This window comes from Lissotriton helveticus, chromosome 3_1 (assembly GCF_964261635.1).
Source record: "Lissotriton helveticus chromosome 3_1, aLisHel1.1, whole genome shotgun sequence".
Classification (NCBI taxonomy): Eukaryota; Metazoa; Chordata; class Amphibia; order Caudata; family Salamandridae; genus Lissotriton; species Lissotriton helveticus.
In genome coordinates this window covers 541,937,362-541,960,046 of record NC_136061.1, presented here as the reverse complement: position 1 = coordinate 541,960,046, position 22,685 = coordinate 541,937,362, and the positions used below count along the sequence as shown (strand labels likewise).

Sequence of the window (22,685 nt, the reverse complement as noted above, 5' to 3'; positions counted from 1 at the left end):
GTTACAGATATATATCTTTTTTTTAACGTTAATTTCTCAAAATCCACTGGAGCACACATATTGAGACCTAGCAAAGGCACATCGGGCTACCAGTCCCTAATATTTTACCAAGTTTCGTGCAAATCCATTCAGCCGTTCGATTATTATTATTATTATTTTTTTTTGCCCCGCGGGGCCCTTTTAAAACCTCCACATCAAACCTAGGGGGTCAGCGAGGATCTACTATGCCCCCTTATGGTCATTTGCCCCTTCGCTTTGACCTCCTCTTGTCTCTCGATCCTACCGAGAGACAAGATGGCGGCCGCTACGGACTGTTTGGAATGTTTACAGACGCCGGAGAACCAATCAGCTTCGCTTCACAAAGCTCCTTTGCGCGAAAAGTACGCGTACTGGAGCGCTGCCCGGTCCGCTGTTACAGATATATATCTTTTTTTAAACGTTAATTTCTCAAAATCCACTGTAGCACATATATTGAGACCTACAAAAGGCACATCGGGCTACCAGTCCCTACAATTTTGCCAAGTTTCGTGCAAATCCATTCAGCCGTTCGGGCTAAAAGTGAGGCCAACCGCCCTATGGAAAACTCAATGTTAAAAACACGTTTTGGGACCCCCCTTTTTTCTCGACCCCCCCTGGACGAACCCCCCCCAATTTTCAGGGGCTGCTCAGAAACAAAATGTGCCATTTTCCTGAAAATTTCAGCCAATTCCGTCCACAAACGCCAAAGTTATTTGACATAGAATTTTCAAAAATCCCATAGAGAAAAAATCCTAACTATATATACCTACTGGCGACCGCCAGTAGGTAATATATATATATATATATGTGTGTGTGTGTGTGTGTATATTCATCACATGCCCAGTGGCTAATTGATCCACAGCCAATCAATACCCACTATAAATGATTCTTCTATGGTTTTTAAACATAAATCATTTTTGTCCTGTGACATGAGATATCATCAATGCATATGTAACCTACAAAAAAATTAATAAATATTATTCTCATTTCAGTGAACCCAGTAAAACCAGTGACAAGAAGAAAAAAAGAAAAAACATATTAAAAAAAATAACAAAAAGCTAATTCCACTCAAAATCTTTAAATTCTCATCTCAAAACCTCATAAGACAGATCACACAGTTGCTCATGGTAATATTATTCGGAAATATCTAACGATAAAAGGACAGAGAGCAAAGACTACTGCTCCATCACCTTCTTCACCCCAGATGGACATGTATCTCCTCATCCTGATTGAGTCCAAAAAGGTGTCAGCTGTTCAATAAAATTATGTATTCAGATTGCAGGCTATGTAGAATATGTTCTCTGTCTCCACCACGTGTATTTAGGATCACCCGGTCAACACCAAAAAATGCAATCTCATCAGTCTCCCTTGGATGGTGTTTGTGACAATATCTAGCAGTCTCATAACTGACATCCCTATTTCTGACTGCTCGTAAATGCTGAAGAACTCTTTTGTTTGCAGGAAAGATGGTGCTCCCCACATATTGCTAACCACACTTACAGACAAGCACCTAGATGGCATAATCACTGTTACAATTGATAAATGGCTTTACTTTGACCTCCTTGCCTGTGGGTAGTTTGTATGTTTTCTTATTCTTGCTGTGTGTACAGGCTCTACAACTGCCACATTTGTAGAAACCTCGTTGTTCACTCAATCATGTGCCTGAACCTGGCTGGCAGTTACCTGTGTAACTATGTACTAATATATCCTTTAGGGATTTACCTTTCCTATTTGTTATCGGTCAGTGTGGGCTCATAAGATGTCCTATCGTCTGATCTGATTTGACAAGTTCCCAATGCCTGTTGATTCACTATTGAAAGTGGTTATCAGCCTAACCTCATTTGTCTCGTGTTGTTTAGGCTTAGGTAATAACAAACTTTCCCTCTCTCTACCTGCCACTTTCAAACAGGATTCCTTGATGACCTTACATAGGTACCCTCTCGATCTGAACCTAGTAATACACATCTTGTCCTGTTCTTCATGAAATGACCTGGGACTGCTTTTATTACTCTTTGCCCTGATAAATTCCCCATAAGGGATGATACACTTCAAATTGGGCAGGTGATGACTGTGGGCATGCAGAATACTATTACCCGCAGTTTCTTCACGAAAAAGGCTGGTATGTACAATGCCATCATTCACCATAACTAAAATGTCCAAAAATATCAAATTCTGACTTATGTGTTTTCCATGTATATCGTATGTTCTAATCATTCACATTAATCCAATCTAGAAAGGAATTATGTTCCTTTCGTGGCCCATCCCAGATCAAAAACAGGTCATCGATGTATTGTGTCCAAAAAACTATATGTTGTGTCCATCTCATATTATTGTCTGTCTTGACATGTACCGCTTCCCACCGCCCTATAAATAGGCCAGCAAAACTCGGGGGGAAACGACTCCCCGTTGCAGTCCCAGGAAGTTGTTTATGCCATTGTTCTCCAAAGAGAAGGATATTATTCCCCAAACAAAATTTCAACGTCTCTAATAACATAGTGGAATGATCATACATAGCAAGTGGTTTATCCCTAAAGAAATACTTGCAAGCTTCTATCCCCAAGTCCCAGTGAGGTCCCCAGCGTTCCAGAGTCTGAGTCTACCATGAGTTGACCCCTCCAGGGTTTCCAGACTTCGCCTGCAGCTTTTGCACGGAGCCCACCCCCAACTGCTAGTGGCCCGGTAACGTGAAATTTAAGGAGGCCTCCAGTTGGTATACTGGATCTGTCCCCAATGCATACTGTCTCTCTTGACTCCGTTCCAGGGTCTGCCCCAACTCTGGAGCCAACACCTGCTTCAACTCCTCATTTGACCGCACCGGCTACTGCTGCATTACTGCAGTCACCAAAGCCCCTGATGCTGGAGAGAGACCCTGTCATCCTATCAGACTTGGAAGCGAATCCAGAGCAACCTCGGCCAAACTTGTGCACATCTTGACCTCAACCCCAATCAGATTCCGATAGCAAGCAGAATGTTTTTCAGACCCTAAACCACACAATGACAAAGATGGAGATGATGAATCTCAGCTCTATGAACTTTTTCTTTGACTCAAAGAGGCCAGTGGCCTGGGCACATCCCCTGATACCAGCCCCATTTCTCCTCCTAGGGGCTCTACAGAGGAATCAGCTCTTTTGCCATGGTGATCAGGATGGCTCCAGATGTCCTCCACCTTCATCTATGTTCAGTAGAGAGCAAAACAAATATTCTCGCAGAGGACTTGCATCCAGGGCAGGCCTCCTCACAGCTGCTTCTCCCCTTTAACAAATCTTTCATGGATACCTTACTGGGCATATGGGGGAAACAAGCTCTCGCCCCCTACCAACAGGCAGATTGCTGGTAAACATTGAACAGCTGCAGGGGACCCATTGTTGCTCCTCCAGCACCACACACCAGAAAGTCTTGTGGTACAAGTTTCCACTATTCGGCGAAACCCTAATTCCTTCCCAACTACACCAGGTGACAGAGTCCAAATGCATGGAGGCCTTTGGGAAAAGTTTGTCCTCTGCCAGCCTCGCCCTACAATCCATGAACCAAAGTTGCCTCCTGAAGTGTTACCCGCACGCATTACTGGATTTGGTAAACAACATCTTGCCTGAACTCCCTGATGACCTTTGAACCAATCCGCAGCAGATCCTGGTACGAACGTGGTGCTTCTGCACCACTCATGGATCGGATCTACAGGCTTCTATAGTAATGCCCAAGCGTCACTCATAGACATGCATTTCAATGGTGAACTCAGGCATGGAGCACTTTAAAAAGAGCAAGGCTACAACCCGCTTCCTCGGCCTCTCAGAGCCAGTGCGTAGGTTTAAAAGCAATATCAACCTTTTTAACCCTTTTACATGCAGCACCTTTGATGAGTGGGCGGGGTCGCGTCGGCCAATGGACATGCGCAGCACTACGGAGGTAGAGCGCGCGACGGGCGTTGGCTGACAGAAGCACGCAATGGGTTAGGGATTTGGAAGGGGCATTCAATCAAGGCAGGGTAAAACCTGCCTCCACAACTACAGACCTCCAGACTCTTGTGAGGTAGAAGTCCGGGATCGAGTTGATGCTGTCCTGGTCCTCTCAGGCAACTCATTACCCAAACCCAACCCCCTCCACTGCCACTGCTGCATATCCTTTAGTTTGCATTTGCAGGCCAGGACATTATCAGTTGGAGGCAGAATAAGGTGTTACCTTCAAGAGTGGCAAATCTTCACATCAGGCAGATGGGTAATTCAAACCATCCAGTATTGTTGCACCTACCCTTCCCACCTACACCTCTAAACATGCCTCCTGCACCAGAATGACTTCTGGCGATCCCCTTGTCCATTCAACAGAAAGAAGTCCAGGATCTCTTCCAAAAAGTTACCATCAATAGGATGCTACCATCAGAAATCGGGACTGTCTGCTATTCCTGTTACATGCTAGTACTGAAAAAAAGACTGAAACTTGGTCCTGTTTTAGATCTGCATCCTCTAAACATCTTTCTCAAAAAGACCAAATTCAAGATACTCACTCTGGCTCAAATTTGGTCTGCCCTGAATCCAGACGACTGTATGGGGGCTTTGGATTGGCAAGAAGTGAACTTTCACATCTCCGTTCTGCAATCCCGTAGACGCTATCTGTGGTTCCAACAAGGCTCAAGGAGCTTTCAGTTTTTGGTGCTCCCTTTTGCCTTACCAGCGCTCCTCAAATGTTCACAAAAGTGATGGTCATTGCACATCTTAGGTGTTAAGGAGTGCCAGTCTTTCCATACCACGGTGACAGGTTGCTGAAGGTGGGCTCACTTCAATCAGTCGTGAATCCCTTCCAGACAATGACCAACTTGTTAACCTCCTCTTTGAGTTTCCCCATCAATGTGCCGAAGTAACACCTGACTCATTCGCAGAGACTCCCCCTCTTTGGAGCCATTCTGGATGCAGTGCTATTCTGAGCCTTCCCTCTTCCTAGACGAGTCCAGGAAATTTGGACTGTGATTCGTATGTTTCAACCTTTGACCTAGCTCTCCAGGAGAGCGTCTCTGAACCTTCTAGGCCTCCTGACATCTTGCATCCCACTGGTGGACCATGCCAGGTGGCACATACGGACCCTGCAGAGAGATCTGAGGTCTCATTGGGCTTGGTACCAGGGAAATTGCTCAGATTCCATCCAGGTGTTGGAGAAGACTGCAAAAGACTTCCAATGATGGCTACAGGAACTCATAGGATCAGTGGCAAGCCCCTCTCCTACCCCATCCAGAGCTATCATGACAGATGCATTATTACGGGGTTGTTGAGTTCATCTGGGAGAGATGGAAATCAGAGGACTCTGGTGTCGGGTGGAAACCCATCTTCACGTAAATCTTTTGGAGTTGTGAGCGATTTGTTTGACATTAGAAGCTTTCCTCCTGACCATCAAAGGGAAGTAGGTACAGGTCCTCAAAGACATCACCACCACTATGTGGTAATGATACAAGCAGGGCAGATTGGGGTCATGGTACCTGTGCCAGGACGCTCTATGGCTCTGGAATTGCCTGAGCCGTCAAGGCATTTCTCTGATCATTCAACAGCTGGCAGGATCTTCAAACACCAGAGCAGACAAACTCAGCCGGCATTGCCCAATGGATCACGAAGGGCAGCACCACATAGAGGTGGTGCAGGGTATCTTCCACCAGTTTGGGGAACCCCAGCTTGATATTTTCTCCATTGCTGAGAGCACAGTGTGTGCAAATCTTTGCGCGTTGGAGTTCCCCAAGCACATCTTCCTCTGGATGCCTTTTAGCTAAAATGGAGCTTTGGTCTCCTGTACACCTTCCTGCCTCTTGCTCTCCTGGCCATATTTCTGTAGAAGATCAGGATTGGGCCAAGAGTGTGTGGTACTCGGAACCTATGAAGCTATGAGCAACTGTACTCCGATTCGACTGCCACTTTGTGAGGACGTTATGTTAAACCAACTGGTCAGTGTCATGCAGCCAAGCCTGCACACCTTAGACCTCCATGGTTTAATATTAAGCGGTGACCATTACTTCCTTTGACCACCCTCTTGAGGTAGTCAATGTAATTTTAACACCAAGGCATTTTTCTACCAAAACAATCTATGTGGGACACTGGGAGAAGTTTGTTGTTTGGTGTTCCCAGCGTATCCAACAATTAAAGGACCAGTTGTCAGGTATTCTACTTTTCTCCCTATTCTTGCCCTGCAATGCCTCACCATGGCTACTATTAAAGTTTATCTGCTGGACCTTTCAGACTTTTTATGATTGCCTGATCCACTATATTTTCTAAATAATATTGTTGTCATGCATTTTCTAGAAAGAACTGACCCATATGTTTCCGCCAAAACCTTTTGCGATGCCTTGGTCGGACTTGAATTTTGTTGTAACATTTCTGATTTGCACCCCATTTTAAGTAATGCCACTGCTGCTCCCAAGGTTAATAACCCGGAAAACAAATAGCACCAGTTTGTTGTCTGCGTGGACTGCAGGGACTGTCTGTGCAGCAACCTAACACTACCTTTTTACTGGAAAGCTTAGGGTTGAGGGCTTAGCCTGCGTTTCTCCCAAATGTTGTGATGCCTTTTCCCTTTGGGCAGAATATCACCTTGCTGGCATTTTTTGTCTACCTCATCCAACCAAGGAGGAAAACAGAGTCCCCTGTCTGTATGCCAACAGCGCCTTAAGAGTCTATATCGATCGCAATAAGAGCCATTTGATGGACAGTCAGCTCTTCCTTGGGTTCTCTGGAACAAAGAATTGAAAACAAGTGCATAAACTGACCCATCTCTAGATGGATTGTGCTTTGCATAAATATATTTTATGGATTAGCCATGAAACATTCTCTGAAATGCTGCGGGCTCATTCTCCATGGGCCAATGCTGCTACCACCTCACTGGTGCATCGACTACTTGTCTGACACATTTGCTAGGCTGTTACGTGGGTGTCCGTTCACACACTCATGCAGCACTACTGTCTGAACAGCCAGGTCCGATGGGAAGGACAATTTTCCCGTTTTGTCCTGCAGGACTTCTTTGTCTGAGCCATTCCTCAGACCCACCACCTTGGGGGTTACTGTTTATCTCTTCACAAGATGGGGATCTGCAATTGAAAGTATCCATCAGAAGAACAAATTACATCATGGTGTATATACTTTATCTGACCGCAGATTCCTCACCGACCCTCACTCCTCCCCATTTAGTTAAATAGTCTCCCTTTCTTCATCTAAAAAAGGTTTCAATTAGAGATGTGCAGACTGTCTATGTGATTAATAAGGCCTCTGCGTCCAACAGCGCAGATAGATATCAAAAAGAAACTGATGTAGACGCCTAGAGGTGGCAGTTATATGTGGCTCTACACACAGAGCTGCATGACAAAATGTACTGGTGCAGGAGGTAATTGCTGAGAAAATCTCCGGATCTAATGGGCATCTGGGGATACTCGCAAGGTGAGGAATCTGTGGTTAGATATAGTATTCACCAGAACGACCATTACTGAAGGTAGGTAACTTACTAGTTTGGATAGTTTTCATTATTCTCCACGTGTTTACCACCAGTTGAACTACACACGGACAGTATTTTGGGATGGTGCTACCCATATTTAGCTCCTCTTCTAATGAGATATTCCCATGAGTCCTGTCCATCAATCATTTCTCCCAGTAGTCACTCTCCTCAAGCTACCTCACTGCACGTTGGAGTTACCAAGATAAAAGAGCTCGAGGTCGGGAGCCCAAGGCCACCCACTCCCCAGCCTAACTTTAACCTTTTCAAACAGACCTTTTCAAACAGACCTAGCCCAGTCCAAAGAGACAATCAGCTTCTCTAGCTTTCTAACGGACTTGTGTATTATGGGGCACATCAAATTCTGCATTACATACAAGTATCTCTACAGAAATACAGTTTGGGCTATTGTGATCTGTCCCATGAGTGAGAAAGGTAAGGTACTTCACAAATGTGTCATTCTCTTATACCGCTCTACCACTTTTCAATATGTTGCAAGTCAGCTGTCTGCCTCCAGTGTGAGCCACTTGTAGACCCGCCGTACATGAAATATTGTGACTCCAGCAGTACTCCTACCTCCTGAAATAGTTAGCTTGATATCCTGGCTAAATTAAAATACTCAAAAGGATTTGAATTGGTAACATAGTAGTATCCACTGCTCAGCATAATTTTCATGTGGAGATGCTGTCTGACCATGCAGCTTTATGGGCTATTTGGATTCTAATAAAAACCAGAGCCAAGGCATGGAAGTGGAAACTGCCTCTAGGCTTTGTGAGAAGCCTTGCCTTGTGGGAGAGATTCGGGAAGATAAAGCAAATAAGGGCAGAGGTCCTTGCAGGGATATTGAATGGGGCTCCTTGAAAGAGGTATGGGGATATGCAACTGGAAAAACCGAAGGGACCAGAAAATGCTGGAAGGATAAAGAATGTACTTAAACCGCTTGAAAAGAAAGGAAACTTCAGTGCCCATTGCCCGACTTGAAAACTGGAAGCCATCATCTAATCATTCTTTTGGAAATGCAGAAGAAATTTAAACAGGCAACATTTAGATAACTCCCACTCACGGAAGCGGGCAAATAAAGGAATCTACTAGGTGAGTATGTTTTCAATACATAAAACCGGTGTCCAGTGTCAAAACAAGTTCTACCCTACTGAACTGGAGGGGCACTGGCCAGAGATGTCCACTGAGTAATCTCATCTTCGCCTTGCCATGGAAGCACTTGCTGGCAGTCTGACGCTCACTCTGGGGGCATGGTACGACAGTGGATCGAACTGAATTGATAGTGTCTCTGTTGTAGACGACCTGCTAGTATATTTAAAGAGAACCAATCCAGACATTTGACACACTGGTACATGCGGTAGAGCATAAGAATCACTGCTTCTGAGATCATTCTAAATAGGATCTGACAGTGAAAGGGAATCCAAAACCTGGTATGAGTGGCAATTCCATGTCTTAAGCAGTTTAATGTAGGTCATCGTCGAAAAGGACCAGAATACATTTTGAGGTAACATACAAATCGAATTTTCTTTCAACTCCAGTTGTTGATCAAGTAAATATAGGAATATAAATGTTTTCTGATTAGTCAAGGACTGACCTGTCAGAAATAAAATTATCTAAAAGCTATCCGAAAAGTAAGTTCTCTGTTTAATTTTTGAGGTAGTTATTTTAGTGGATACTTCTTTCTTCCTTTTCCTCGCCTTAGGAATATCCTGCAGGTGCCAGACTATATCCGGATGCTATTTCACGGGCAGTGGATCGCCAGCACCACCAGGGGTGCCACACTTAACCAATCGAAGCTGCAGTTTTCCCAGATGTGATGACATCCGACGATGAACGCCACCATCTGATAGAGACTACTAACCGCAGATTCCTTAACATACAATTACCCCCAGGCGTGAGACTGGATCCGGAACACTTTTCTGCCACAGCATCCCTACGTGCCGGGGGGACGGCACTACGTGATTCCGCCCTGACGTCGTCCGTGTCCGTGATGTCAGCGAGGATACATAAGTCCCACCCCGGCGCGCCTACTTCAGTTTTTTCTCTTTCCGTGTGCAACGCGGATCCGGATTACTGTCCTGGCCGGTTTTCAGGCCTTCCATTCTCTTTTTACGCTCTGGAATTTAGTGGAACAGTGTGCGAATGCCTTCGGGCTTCAAGACGTGTGCCTCCTGTGCACGTCCCATGTCGGCAACGGACCCTCACCCGATTTGCATGTGGTGCCTGGGTGAGCACCACGACTCGGAGAGCTGCGACACCTGCCAACACCTTAAGCCTAAATCACGTTGGGAACGCCAGATGAAGTTGCTGTTGGCGCGCTTGTCCAGGTCGGTGTCGTCCCAGCGTCAGTCCCCTAGGTCGGAGGCAAGGAACCGCCAGTTTCGTCTGCGTGATCGCCTTTCGCCGCGGCCTTTTGGGCGTGGCTCACCAGCTGGTAGGTCTTTCAGTATGTCTCCGAGGCCTTGTCCTCCTTCCGCGGTGGGCGGCGGTTTCCCCTGGACATGCGCCCGCGCCTGTGGCCTTCCTACCCGCCGTTTCCCGGTTCGGAGATGACTAGGGCCCAAATGACAGCCTAGGCTGCGGCGCTGCAGGCTTCTTTGGCCCTTCCTCCACCTCCTGTGATGTCTGCGGATTCCTTGCCTTGTGTGGGGACTTTAGCGTCGGCTCTGGCCCTGGCGCTGAAGGTTTCGGCTTCAGGTCATAGGAGGGTGACGTCGTCGAGGTGTAGTCCTTAGGGGCTTCCCTCGTCAGCGCCTAGCGTCCCTGCCTTGCCGCAAATCCTTACGGGGCTCCCTGTGGTGTCACAGGTGATCGCCGGGACTATGGGCATGTCCACGAGTCCCCCTCGGTCCTCTGAGCTGGCAGCTGCCTCACCAGAGGCCGAGCCGGCACTGTTTCGGCACCGCAAGACTTCCTCCCCGGCTCCGGTGGAGTCGCGGGTGGAGGCCGGGACAAGGGGCGCCTTCCCGAGTCCCTCTCAGTCCTCGGAGCGGACGGCTGCCCTGTCTGAGGTCGAGCTGGTGCCGTTTCGGCACCGCGCCTTCGCCGGTTTGGCACCGGCCTCGCCCCATTCTCCTAGAGAGCACGTGGTGGCAGGAGTCGGCCCGGCGCCACGTGGGCCTACTCCGGCGTCGGTCCACGCTGATCAGGTGCCGATGGTGGACTCCACGGAGCTGCGCCGGATTCTGGATTCATCTTCTGAGGTCCCTTCTTCTCCTGTTGTCCGTCACCTGCTGGTGTGTTCCTCCCCGGAGACAGGGCGCCGTGTAGGTGCCTTTTTACTGGCATCTTCCAGGCAAGGCTCTTCGCCGTCTCCACAGCCTAAATCCTCAAACCCTTCCTTCTGTGGCTCGGGGCTGGCTTCTCCACCGGCATCTCCGCTCCGCCCTGGGGCCCCTCAGGTTCCCCATTCATCTGTGGATCCCCCACTGTTCCGGGCTGGCCGCTTCCCCCGGGACATGGGGACGGACGGCTCAGTCTGCAACCGTCACCCACGGAGGAATTACTTTCGCCTCCGCGGCACCCTACTGAGGCCAGTGTTGCCTTTGTTCAGGCTATTTCCACGACTGCTGGTGTTCTGGGGATGAGTGAACCTGTCACTCCATTTCCTACAGACAACCTATTGGAGATTATCCACCAGGGCTCTGGTGGACGGGAGTTGTTCCTCCCCTTTGAAACATTATACCATAATTCTCTTCTGGGGGTTTGGGGGCGCCCTGCCACTGGCAATCCAGTGCCTCAGGCACTGCTGCACCGTCATCTTCCTGCTCTGCACGACCCGTTTTGTGTTTCTTTCCACCCTTCTACTCAAGGCACTCTACTGGGCAATGCCTTTCCGTGTTTGCCTGTGGTTTTGTTCCCTCCATCTCGGGAGGCCCGGTGGTTAGAATCATAGGGACGTAATGTCTTCGCCTCGTCCAGTGTTGCCTTGAGGTCGCTTAACACTTTGTGTTTGCTGACCAGGGCTACATCTAGCCTGTGGGATTCTTTGGAGCCCTTTCTTTCTCATGTCTCTCACGAGGGGGCCCGTGCTGCTCTGTAGGGCCATGTGTTGGATGGAAGAGACTTGGCCACCTTTATTCTTCGTGCGGCTTTGGATGTTGCCGATGCTGTTGGCCGTGCTATGGCCACTTCTGTGGCTCTCCGTCGCCATGCTTGGCTACGCGATGCTGTGTTCCCTGAAAATATTAGAGAGCGTCTGGTCGACCTTACTTTTGACGGGGTCCTGTTGTTTAAAACTTCTATATTTATTTATTTATTTATTTGTTTTAAGGTTTTATAGAGCGCGAACTTGACCCGTGAGGGTATCAGAGCGCTTTACATGTTCAAAGGGTAATATAGAGCGCAGTACATCACAGGAGACATGTACATCATAGAGCTTACAGAATTGCGGGGTCATAAGGTAGGCAGGAGATCACAACAAATACTGTACATTTGGGGAAAGGAGAAACTATCGATCGGGGCATTTTACAGAGACAAGAGTCATACAATAGGCAGGAAATCACACGAGTCATGTACAAGGTCGCAGGATGAGGCAATAGTCTCTTAGGTAGCTGAGGAGCGGGTTTAGCCAAGGAATTTACCCATGAGGAAGGATTTAGCCTCTTTTTTGAAGCGTGCAATGGAGGGGATTGTTCTGATGTCAGGAGGGAGGGAGTTCCATATTCTTGGTGCAAATCCGGCAAAGGCTCGATTGTAGGTTTTTGTTTTCCTAAAGCGTGCAGGCCGGAGGAGGAGGGTGTTAGCCGATCGTGACTTTCTACTTCCTCCAGATATCACAAGCTTCTGTGCAAGATACGCAGGGGAGTTAGAGTGTAAGGCCTTGTGCGTGATGCATGCCAGTTTGAGGTAGATCCTAGCCACTACGGGAAGCCAGTTTAAAGCTTTCAAGTGAGGAGTGATGTGATCGAATTTTCTAGAGCCTGTAAGTAGTCTGGCGGCTGCATTGAGGCAGGCTTTTAAGGGAGCCAGCAAGATCTTAGGTAAGCCAGAGAGGGTGGAGCAACCATATTCTAGTCGAGAAATAACTAATGATTGGACTGCTAGTTTTAGGTCAGGAGCGTCAAGAAAGGGTTTCAATTTCCATAGGTAGCTCAAGTGGAATCTGGCAGATTTGGGCATTGCGTTGACGTGGTCTCGCATGTTCAGATTGTGGTCCAAGGTAATTCCCAGAGATTTGGCCGAATCCACAATGGTTGGAGAACAGTTTAAGGCTGTGATGGCTTTAATCCATGTCTGGATCTCAGGGTTGCTCTTGGGCGGGGAGATTAAAAGGAACTCAGTTTTCTAGCATTGAGTTTAAGTTGGTTTGAGGAGAGCCATCTGACGGTCAGCTTCAGGGCCTCATTCAAGGTGAGGATCTCCGCAAGAGAAGAGATTTTTATGTAGATCTGAGTGTCATCAGCATACATATGGAAGGAGATATTTGCAGTGCAAAGGACTTTGGCAAGGGGTTCTAGATAGAGATTGAAGAGGGTGGGGGACAACGTTGATCCTTGCGGGACTCCCACCGTGACCACGGAGGGGGCGGACAGTTCGCCGTTGATTAAGAATCTCTGAGATCGGTTTTGGAGGTAGGAACTAAACCAGTCGAGGACTGTGCCATCTAATCCCATTCTCAGTTTAAGGCGTTCGAGTAGCATCTTGTGGTTGACCGTGTCGAAGGCGGAGGATAGATCAAAGAGGATCAGGAAACAGGTTTTGTCTTGGTCAAGGTCTACAAGAGCATCATCGACAATGTGGAGCATGGTGGTTTCAGTCCTGTGTCCCGGTCTGAATCCGGATTGGCAGTCGTTGAGTAGATGGAAGTTGTTGATGTGGTGACTAAGCTGTATTTGGACACACTTTTCCAGCACTTTGGCCAAGAGAGGAATGTTGGAAATTGGTCTAAAGTTGTCTGGGGAGGCTGGGTCCAATGACGGCTTTTTCAGAATGGGGAGGACTTGGCCAGCTTTCAGTGAGGCTGGTATTGATCCCTGTCGGAGAGAGGCGTTGATTATTGCAGTCCAGCTGGGAATAATAGATTTGGCAACGGTCGCGAGACAGTTCGAGGGGAGCGGGTCGTTGAAATGGTTGTTAGGGTTCAGGGTGGAGAGGATTTTAGCGACAGCGTCTTCATCATAGGGTGTGAATTCGGAACAGTGTGCTAGATTCTTCTGGGAGGACCATGGCGCCAAGGGGAGAGGCGTTGGAAGGTCAAGGTTCGGAGGGGGGAGTGAGGCAGCCTTGAGTTCGATATCTAGGGCTTTAATTTTGTTTGCGAAAAACGAGGAGAAATCCTCGGAGGAGATGAGAGACTTGGGGGTTTCTTTCGTTGTTTTGGACAGTTTGTTCGATTGGAGTTTGACCATCTCAAAGAGTTTGCGAGGTCTGTTCTGGGCATTTCCTAATTCCGCTCTGAAAAACTCCTTTTTTGAGTTGACGATATTCTTGTTGTAAGTATTTCTGGCCTGGCGAAGAAGTTTTAGGTGATCTGCCGAGGGGTGCTGTCTCCAGATTCTTTCGGTTTGTCGGAGGGATCTCCTCTCGTCGTTGAGGGAACAAGTGAACCATGGGTTTCTATCTTTGACTCCGCCATTCAGCGTCTACTTGCGGGGCTCCGTCCTCCTCCTCCTCCCCCTTTTCCTCAGTAGGTGGTTTTACTGATCCTCCGGGACTTGGTGGGAGACGTTGCTCATGAGATTTGATTTTGGAGGGCTGTTACACTTTCAGTGAGGGATACGGTGTGCTCGGGGTCCTTGGTTTTTATCTAAAATTCTCAAAAAAAATGATTAAAGAAAGTATAAATGACCACTGCAATGATTAGATTTCCAGTACTCTGGGGGTACGGTGCCCTCGGGGTCCTTGGTTGGCCCCGCTCTTCAGGTGGCTGCTGGTTCAGCCCCCTTTTTTTTGGTACGAATGTGTTTTCTGGCTGACTACTATGCCTTCTGTGGTTTATGCCGCAGGTCCATGATTTGTCCTCTGATGCGGGAATGTTTTCCCCTAAGAGTGGTTCCCATGCTTCTTGGGACGTGTCCTAGCCTATGTGTGGATATGTAGCTATTGTATAGCTCTGTCTTATTCGAGGAGGGTGTGGACTTCCCCTGCCAGGTTCATCGCCCTTCCTGGTGTTTCTGTACTACGATGGTGCTGTCTTTGGTCCTTACTGGGGTGTGGCTTGGCCATCTATGGTGTTGTGCCGCGGTGTTTTTCCCCCTCACCTGCCTTTTTGGTCTTGGCCTTTGTCCCATGTTTCTGAGGGCATAGTTTCCTGTGTCGACGGTCTGGTCTGTCCTACTGTTACTCCTCTCACCTTCTAGCTGCTCTCACTACTTAGTGGATCGGTTCTGTCCGGGGCGGTCCCCTGTAGCGGTCGTTCAGGACGATTTGCTAGCCTTGCCCTTGTTCTAGCCAACGTGGTCCAGGTGTGTAGTTTTGTGGCGTTGTCAGTGGCTGGCTGCCCCCGCCTGCTCCTCTGTTCTGTGGCCAGCGGCCTTGGCTTGGGCCCTGGCGCTCCTGCTTTTGTCCTACGGGGCCATTGTGAGATCTCGTTCTTTTTCTTCTGCCTTCCTTCTTGCTGAGGCGCTGTTCTGTCTTGCCTTCTAGCTGTGAGGGACTCGGCAGCCCTCTTTACTGGGTTGTTTCCGGGTAGAGGGCTTTGCTGTACTTCTGCCCCTTCTCCTTGGAGTCTTTAGGTGGCTCTTCTTCCTCTTCATTGTTTGTAACTTGAGCCTTCCGGTTGAGGTCCCTGGTACGATGTCTGGGCTTCAGGTGGTCTGGCCTCCTTCGTCTTACCCTTGCTTCTCCAGTTGGTGAAGGCTGGGTTGCCTCTTTGTCGTTATGACATATCCCCATGTGGGGCTGGTGTTCCTCCACAATGCTGGGACTCTCTTCAGCTCAGGGTCTGTGACTCATCTACTGTTGCGGTGGTCGGGGCTATTTTCCCTGTCCCTGTGAGGGGTCTTGTGCTCGTCTGAGCTGGGGAGGTCCTCTCGCAGACCCTCCTCCCCTTTGGGTATGGCTAGGGTTTCTATTCTACGTTAAGGAATCTGCAGCTAGTAGTCTCTAGCAGATGTACAAGTTACTTACCTTCGGTAATGATGTATTTGGTAGAGACAATTCTAGCCGCAGATTCCTTCACAACCCGCCCTTCCGCCCCATTCTGCAGGGGCCCTCTTGGTCTTCTGCACTCGCCTGCCTCCGGGTGGTTGTCTTTTGCGAGTGCTTTTTCATACTCCCTCCTTCGGGGAATGCTCACCTTGTTGTTGCTCCATTCTTGACTTTTATAGGCACTTCTCCATCCCTGCACCCTGGTCTCCAGTGTGGGGTTCGCTTGTGCGTCTTCTTTTTCTTTCCTTTGTTATTTGCACTTCTGTCTGTGACAGTCCTAGGGGTTGAGGTGCCTTGGCTGGTCTCGACCTTGGCTTTTGGGAGACTTTCTCCCTGCTGGTATTGTCGGAGGTTGCATGGTCATTGCTCTGTGTTCGGACGTTGGTGTCCCTTTTTGTTCCGGGCAGTGGCTGCAGACTTCTTGGTCTGCTGTGTATTTGTCACATGCCTCTGCCCCGGGGGGCTGTTGTTTTTGTTGCAGGATTGCTTTCCAGTAGCGTGCCCTGTTCTTTCATTCCAGATCTTGGTGCCTCAGTACCTGGCTCTACTCTGGATTGTGCTGTTCCTCACCATTTTTTTCTTTCCCTTCTGTATAGCTTTGTTTTCGCACACTATCCCAGTATTCTCACAGTTTTGTTTGTGATGGCTCCGCGTTGTGGCGTGGAAAGTTTTCCGAAGAAAACTAACGTAGGCGCGCCGGGGTAAGACTTATGTATCCTCGCTAACGTCACGGACGCGTATGACGTCAGGGCGGAGTCACGTGTTAACGGCGCCCAGGGATGCTGAAGCAGAAAAGTTTTTCGGATGCAGTCTCATGCCTGGGGGTAATTCTACGTTAAGGAATCTGCGGCTAGAATCGTCCCTACCAGATACATCGTTACCGAAGGTAAGTAACTTGTACAACTGGCAGGCTGCTGGCAGTTCCTGCTCTTCTGCATCTCGCTGATGTGGGTCCAGAGCTCTCCTCGGTTTTCATCAACAAACTTCCTCAGAAAATTCGGCAGTGATGCAGTGGAAAGGGGCTTTGCCACATTTTACCATCAGAAACCAATTTCAACACCTACCAGTCCGTTCCACTGCGGAATTTCAAACATGATATCAAAACAAGTTACCAAGATTCATATTATTTATGTGGTCCTCTCTCTCCGTTGGACCTTTTAGAGTAGACAGGGATTGGTAAAGGATAGATAGAATCCTAAACTTATGAGGACCTAAACAAAGAAATAATTCAAACACTATATTCAAAATGACATTAATGTCAACATGCTTTTATCTAATTTATAAGAAATTGTGAATACTGATCAAGTACAATACAGCTTGAATCATAGATCACCACACAAGAGAAACATCAATACAGTAATTCATAATAACGTCTCACAATGAGCCATGAGTGAGTGGATGGGTAAAGAGACAAAAGAGCATTTGTAAATAAGGACAATGCAAATTCAGAATATCATACGAACCTAAGAATGCTAAAAGTCAGAAGAGCTACTCTCCGGCCAGAACAGTAAGCTGGGGCACCCTCACAATGGTATGAGGAGCAAAGTTAAAGAGTCAGGATCAGCAGAACAACAGCCAGCCAGTTATGTAAGGAGAACAGCAACATGGCCCTCTCCTCTCGCAAAGTCAAAGTCTCTCTCCAAGCCTGCCAACACTATAAATTCTAACACTAGTAAGTATACCCTTATTCACTAAAGATCCAGCCCCATGTATCAAAATCCACGATTCTGATTGGACTAGGCCATGGGGTGTCTGATCACTCCACTTCCAGTACACCTGACTCTCAACAGTTCCTTTGTCTTTAGGAAACCATTGTCATCGTCCTTCAGCAGAGGAAACTTCGATAATCTCTTCCGCAGCTTGCACATGGCGCTCAGTAGCATTGTATCAAAACTTTTTGCACGATTGTCCACAAGAATACTTTCTCCAGTTGGCAAGAAAATTCCATTAATAACATTCATTACTTCGCACAACCATGGCCATCGTCAGGAACTCTCAAAACACAAAATATATTTCTTTTTAGCCTTTGTTTTAGAAAGCAAATTAAACATAAAAAGACTTTTGAGGCCTTCTCTGCAGAACAGTAAAGTGTGCTTTTTCTCTAGGCAAAACAAATATACAAGTAATTATCATATCACAAAACTTCATTATTAATGCTTTGCATTTCCTCTACATGTTATGTACGCAGTTTTGTGTAGTTGATGCAAAGGAAAAATGTCTCTTTTTAAAACTCATGTCTTCTGTCATTATTTTCTTTTGGCTGTTATTTCTGCATTATTCATTCACGTTTGCAGCCTACTAGAAAAGCATTGGAAATACTGATCTTTTTCCAGCACGCATTTGCGCAATATCATATTCTCCCCGTTTTTAGTTTTTCACTGTTAATTTTCACACATTTCTGTTAATAATCCACACAATGAGAAGTTTGATACAAGCAGGTTTTATTTCGCAAAAACTTAAATTCTGCCTTCAGTGTTGCAAGATGTCACTATTGAGTCCACATAACATCGGCATGTGGTATCTAGGATCCTACCACAACCCCTCGGTCTGCGACTGTTGCTCCAGATTGCATCCAAAGATTTATTTATTTTTGACACAGATCAACAAGAGCACTCCAAAATGGTTCCTCTCCCTCATTTCTGACGTCCGAGCTCACTTAGAATTTTTTGTACAGGCTCCATATGTTCTTATGAACGTCCTAATAGAATTCCAATTTGGCCAAGGCAGTATGCGGCATAACAATCTAGTAGTACTTCCCGTCTTATAACAGTAAGAATATCTAAAGTTAATCACGGTTTCTTTCCTACAGACGTTTTGTTACTTACCTCTTCCCTGCTATGTTGAAGTGGATGTCTTATAAAATGAATTGTAGATTTAGAGATAAATAGAGTGAAACAGGTCGAAAGAGCTAGAAAGTGTGGTCAGTGCAAGTGGGTCTTTTATGGCCTTATGTTAGAACTGTATATGTCATTTTAGCTGCAAATGTAATCTTTTATTGAATTTGCGTGTATGCCTTAACAAGATATTGTTTGTTTTTACTTTTTGACATTTTCATAACCAGATACTTTATTATATTTTGTAGGTCATTGTGTTCAATTTAATTCTGCACTTTCTGCATCAGCAAAACCGTACAAAATTGAGCCTTTTGTGAATTTATGTAAATTTCTAATGAGGTGAGTTAATCTTTTTGTTATAAGTTATCTATTTCCTGTAGGATTTGTGGGTCAATTCCAAAAAGTACCATTTACAATTGGCAGTGTTATTGTCTTAACTGTTTAGTAAAAGGCATAAAAAAGGTCACCTCAACGAGACATTTAATTGGAGGGATGATGTAGTGTTTAGACTCGGGCTAATTTATACACCTTTCCAGTTCTTCAATCATTGAAACAGTGGCGGCTGCCTCTGCACGGGGTGGTGAGGCATGGGGCAGGTCGGGATGAAAACATTTTAAATAAACTTACCAGCTTTGCTGCCGCCTCGGCTGAATGCCTCTCCTCCGTCTTCTCATCTTCCCAACTGCTGCCTGCACTGGACGCATCCAGACTTCCGACTCTGCCAGCCAATCATGACGCTGCACTAGCAGCGTCATGATTGGTCTGAGCGGCCTGTTTTGCCATTCAGGCAGTGCCTGTGGAGGCTGGGCATGTTCTCCACAGGCTGTGCAACACAGCCCAATGGAGAACATGCCAACATGCCAACCACGCATTACTGTTTCCCCTAGAGGGCCAGTCAAAGCATCATGTGCATGTAGGGAGGGAATGCAAACCACTCCTGCCCCCTCTGTGGCAAGCCAGCCACGCCGCCCTGTCCGGAATCGCAAAGGAATATAAAATGATAATACCTTCTTGTTATTATCATTTTATTTTTATTTTTCACTGCTCAACGAGCAATGGGGCTACGCTCCTCCACCTTAGCTGAGGAGACGCTGCTGCATTGAAACAGCTTTTTTTAAATGTTTATGTAAAACGAAGTAGTGTTCGAAAGCACTGGATGGGTAAACGTTCTCTTTTGGCAAACACTTCATATCACATACTTACCGCCGGTCATAAACTAGTTTGGTTTAAATTATGAATTGACTGTTCGGTTCACTTCACCTGAACTGTAGTTACCACAGTGTTCACACAGCAATAGTCATTTTTTTTTGCTCCAGTTACACACATTAAATGTACTTATTTAAAATAGGTGAAATTCTGCACAAATGTATTTAGTGAAGCTTAACTTACTACTATTCTGCCATCTCAAAGTCCTTAGAAGGAAAGATACAGAACAGCACTTGTAGGCATCTCTATTCTGAGCATTAGCCATGAACGCTGTTAGACCTGGCATCCTCGGCGTGGTTTCCCCTAATGTTTTTCCTTCAGACCTCCTGTTTTTGCTGTTTCTGCTGACTTGGTTTATGCTGGCTTTAGGAATCTGGGCACTTTAGCACTGCTAACCAGTGCTAAAGTGAATGTGCTCTATACATAAAACATGGTAACATTGGCTTATTCACAATTGGCATATTTCATTTACCTATTATTCCCTTGTAAAGTGCACTACTCTGTAAATTAAATGCTACTAGTGGGCCTGCAGCACTAATTGTGCCACCCACTCAAGAAGCCCTTTAGCATGTCTCAGGCCTGCCATTGTAGAGCCTGCTTGTGCAGTTTTAAACTGCCATGTCAGCCAAGCAAGTTAACCTACTTCCCAGACTCGAACCTTCTTTTTTATTACATCTAGGTCACCTCTAAGGTAGGCCCTAGGTAATCTATGGGAAGGCTGCAGTGTATTTAAAAAGTAGGACAAGTACTTTTAAGTTTTCCATGTCCTGGTATTGAAAGGCCTATCTCTCCCATAGGATAACATTGGGATTGCCATATTGCATTTTATAAATGTAATTTCAAATTGGGAAGAGATGGACCCCCAAATGTGATGTCTTTAAAATCGCAATTTAAAAACACAATTTATGGTGAAGTTGGATTTTAAATCGCAATTCTGAAAATGGCAATTTTAGAAAGTTTGTCATTGTTGATTTTATCCGTGCACACCCTTGTAATACAAGTAGATAACAAATTAACGATTTGGGTGCTGATTGGGTATCACCCATTGATCTCGGGTGTCCTCATAATATTCTCAATGCACCATAGCAGATCTGGTGTTGTGTCTCCCCCTTGCACTTCTTGTGGTCCCAGTATGGGTTCCTAACCTAATAAACAATTTTTTTAATCAGTTTATACAATGATTTAAAAGATTCTTGAAAAATCAAAGTTCATAAAAGAATGATAATGTTAATTGAATGTTCATATACTGTTGCTAGGTCATATTGAATCTAACTCCTTTTAACCTATCAAAACAATTGTTTACATTTCCGTAATATGCATGGATTTTAATACGTCATCTGAATGGTGTTATATTGATGTAAAAAACAATTTTGCTTCAGTTTTGTATGAAGCGTATGTTTAAAATCTACCTATGTGTATCATTTATGAGTGGAAACCCCTTGTTCCTTTCGGTACGCGTACAGTATGGGTCCTCAGGGGGCTGGATGAGTGTGTTGTATATCTCATAGTGTAGTATATATAATTGCATTGAGTGTTGTGATCTAAGGAAGATCCATCTATATGGCTCCTTTGAACTGTGCTGGCTTTGGATACATTGATAATATAATATTGGATACATTGTTTGGCTAATGTTCTGTTGGTTATCGTGTTCATTTATTATAATTGTTGGTACCGTGGCAAACTCGGTGATACCCAACTATATGGAATACCCGAGGTCTGTTGCATGTCTGCTCATTGTTCTATCTAATGTATTCTGTTGGACGTTGTGTACGCACATTGGCTTACAAGAATCTGTCACAATGGCCTTGTTCAATGTACATTTTGGTTTGTGGGACATCGTGTCCAATGTGATTTGTTGTGTGTTTGTGTATGGTGTCACAATTGCACATTAACGTATTTCTGCTGCATTGTTCAAACCAAGCTAGAATGGCAACATAGCGCTGAGAGTATTTTCCCTAAAAGAACATAATCACATTCGAACAGGCTCATTAATCCTGTTTGTTACATGAGCAGCAACCTTTTCAAGACAGAGATACGTGAACCACTAGACATTTACTCCTAACGAGCTTAGTTACAACTGGAACAACAATGACAGTTGGTGACACATGCAACCTTTTAACGATACAGATGGGTCCTACTCTCCTTGGGCTGAGATTGTTAAATTTCAGTCTTGTGTGTGCCCAAGGGTCCCAAATGTGGTTAGTCTTCAGTTGGGCGATGCCGTAAACTGTAGCCATGCTTGCATCCTGCGCGTCCCACAGTGAGACCTGACAGGGTTGGCAAGTTACCCGCCTGCCTGAGCTGATGAGGCCTGAGTATATTATCCTATAGCCCTAACCCCGCCATGAACGTTCACACCTGAGCTGCACATCCCAGAGGCCCTTGGGGTGCTGCATGTAAATGAGGTGGAATCTTCCTTTGGTCTTTAAACTTCCTCCAAGGACCTCACTTCAGTCTCAGTTAGGAATGACATTCTAGGACCAGTGAACAAAGGAACTCTAGCACCCACAGTGTTGTGGCAAGGAGAACATCCCTTTCTTCTTTTGGTATGGCAGGACACCAGCGTGGCATCCATTTTGGAGGAAGTGCCTTTTCAGTTTAAAAAAAACAGTTCTCGGCAGAACGCATGATATATGCTCAGTGAAGAGCAGGCCTGGTAACTGCCCCTCAGTACCTGCTCTGAACCAGTCCAGTACCTCTCACTCTTGCTCCTCCTCCCCATGAATCTCTTCTCTCCCTTAACAAGAGGCCTTTGATCCTAGCAAGAGCAGCCAATGCTTTCCCCAAAACGTTTCACACCCTGCCCGAGGCAATTGTTGGGCCTGCCTCGCCGTAAACATGTCCCAGGCTACAGATTCTGCTAGGTGAAGGTACTTACTCGGCTTCATCGTGATGCGTTCACTGGCAGTCCGCGGGCAGTGCTGGGCTTGCCTGGTTCTTACCAGGGGCGGCCTTAGGCATGTGCAAGCTGTGCACCTGCACAGGGCCACCAAACCCCAGGGGCTGCCACACGAATATATATCCTTAATATTATAATACTCTGAGGCTGGATACATATTTGCGTGCACCTGCACAGGGCCACCA

At 46.3% G+C, this 22,685-nt stretch overlaps 1 protein-coding gene across 1 annotated transcript in view; it reads left to right on the top strand.

Annotated features, from left to right (window-relative positions):
- PGAP1 (post-GPI attachment to proteins inositol deacylase 1) overlaps window positions 1-22,685 on the top strand; it is an 896,430-nt gene that overhangs the window by 725,709 nt on the left and 148,036 nt on the right. The window contains exon 21 of the mRNA XM_078680427.1: window positions 18,644-18,734. Coding sequence (XP_078536553.1) covers window positions 18,644-18,734 — 91 coding nt within the window. The remainder of the gene's footprint in view (window positions 1-18,643; window positions 18,735-22,685) is intronic.